Raw genomic sequence first — 899 nt, forward strand, 5'->3', positions numbered from 1 at the left:
TACATATAAATCCTACATACCCACTACAATAGCACTAGGCACCAACCCTTCTCCAATGCGGACGAACAGTTTTATACGGCAGTAGTCGCCCTGTCTTCCCAGGTACTGTCCTATCTCTCCTGCTGTAACGCTGATATGATCCTCCCGACCTTCGGCGTTGTAGTCTTTGACAAACATCACCACTTTGACAGTGGACACCTTGGCGGTCTTGAAGTTGCTGTTGGCTGTGCATGTAGATAGGGTAATAGGGCTTAGGGTTTAGGGTTGTGCTTGTTTGTCTTGAAAGTGTTTCTTCTTATTTTTAGAGTGGTTTTTGTATTGTATTCTAAGTCGTTCACTTTTCCGGTTGGTGCATGGTTCACGAACAACTCTCGTAATTGAGGAAGAATACTTCTATTGTATAGTATCGCCTGCATCTACCGATGAAGCCATCTCGTGCTTGCACATATAAATACATATACACCAATATAAGCTGTATATGTCTTTTTTGAGTATATAATTTATTACACATATACATGCACATAAACCATACAAGACATATATATTGAATATAAATACAGATTTGTTTGTATATGTATATCTGTAAATGTCTTGTGTGTGTCTCTCTTTTTGAATCATCAATATAGATAATCGTATATCTAAGTGTGTATATATTTGTGCGTGTCACTTATTGAAATATAAATCTGAATTAACGTATTTATAACTATATATATATACCAAAAGAAACGTCCTTCTCACCATCGAGGACCACATTGACTCAAACCCAAATGTAACAAGAGTAACCGAGTATAAATGTGTGTGTGTCACTTTTTAAACCATAAATAATAATCATCGTTTATCAACGTATATATATATATATATATATATATATATGTGTGTGTGTGTGTCTCCACTACCTC

The 899-nt window shown here is 35.8% G+C and overlaps 1 protein-coding gene across 1 annotated transcript; it reads right to left on the minus strand.

Annotated features, from left to right (window-relative positions):
• Positions 1 to 12: 12 nt before the first annotated feature.
• SARC_07734 (hypothetical protein) lies at positions 13 to 224 on the minus strand (the record flags this gene model as incomplete). Its single annotated transcript, XM_014298322.1, has 1 exon — positions 13 to 224. A coding segment is annotated over one exon (212 nt), but the record flags the coding sequence as incomplete, so codon positions are not given.
• Positions 225 to 899: the final 675 nt, after the last annotated feature.

This window comes from Sphaeroforma arctica, assembly GCF_001186125.1.
Source record: "Sphaeroforma arctica JP610 unplaced genomic scaffold supercont1.632, whole genome shotgun sequence".
NCBI classification, from domain to species: Eukaryota; class Ichthyosporea; order Ichthyophonida; genus Sphaeroforma; species Sphaeroforma arctica.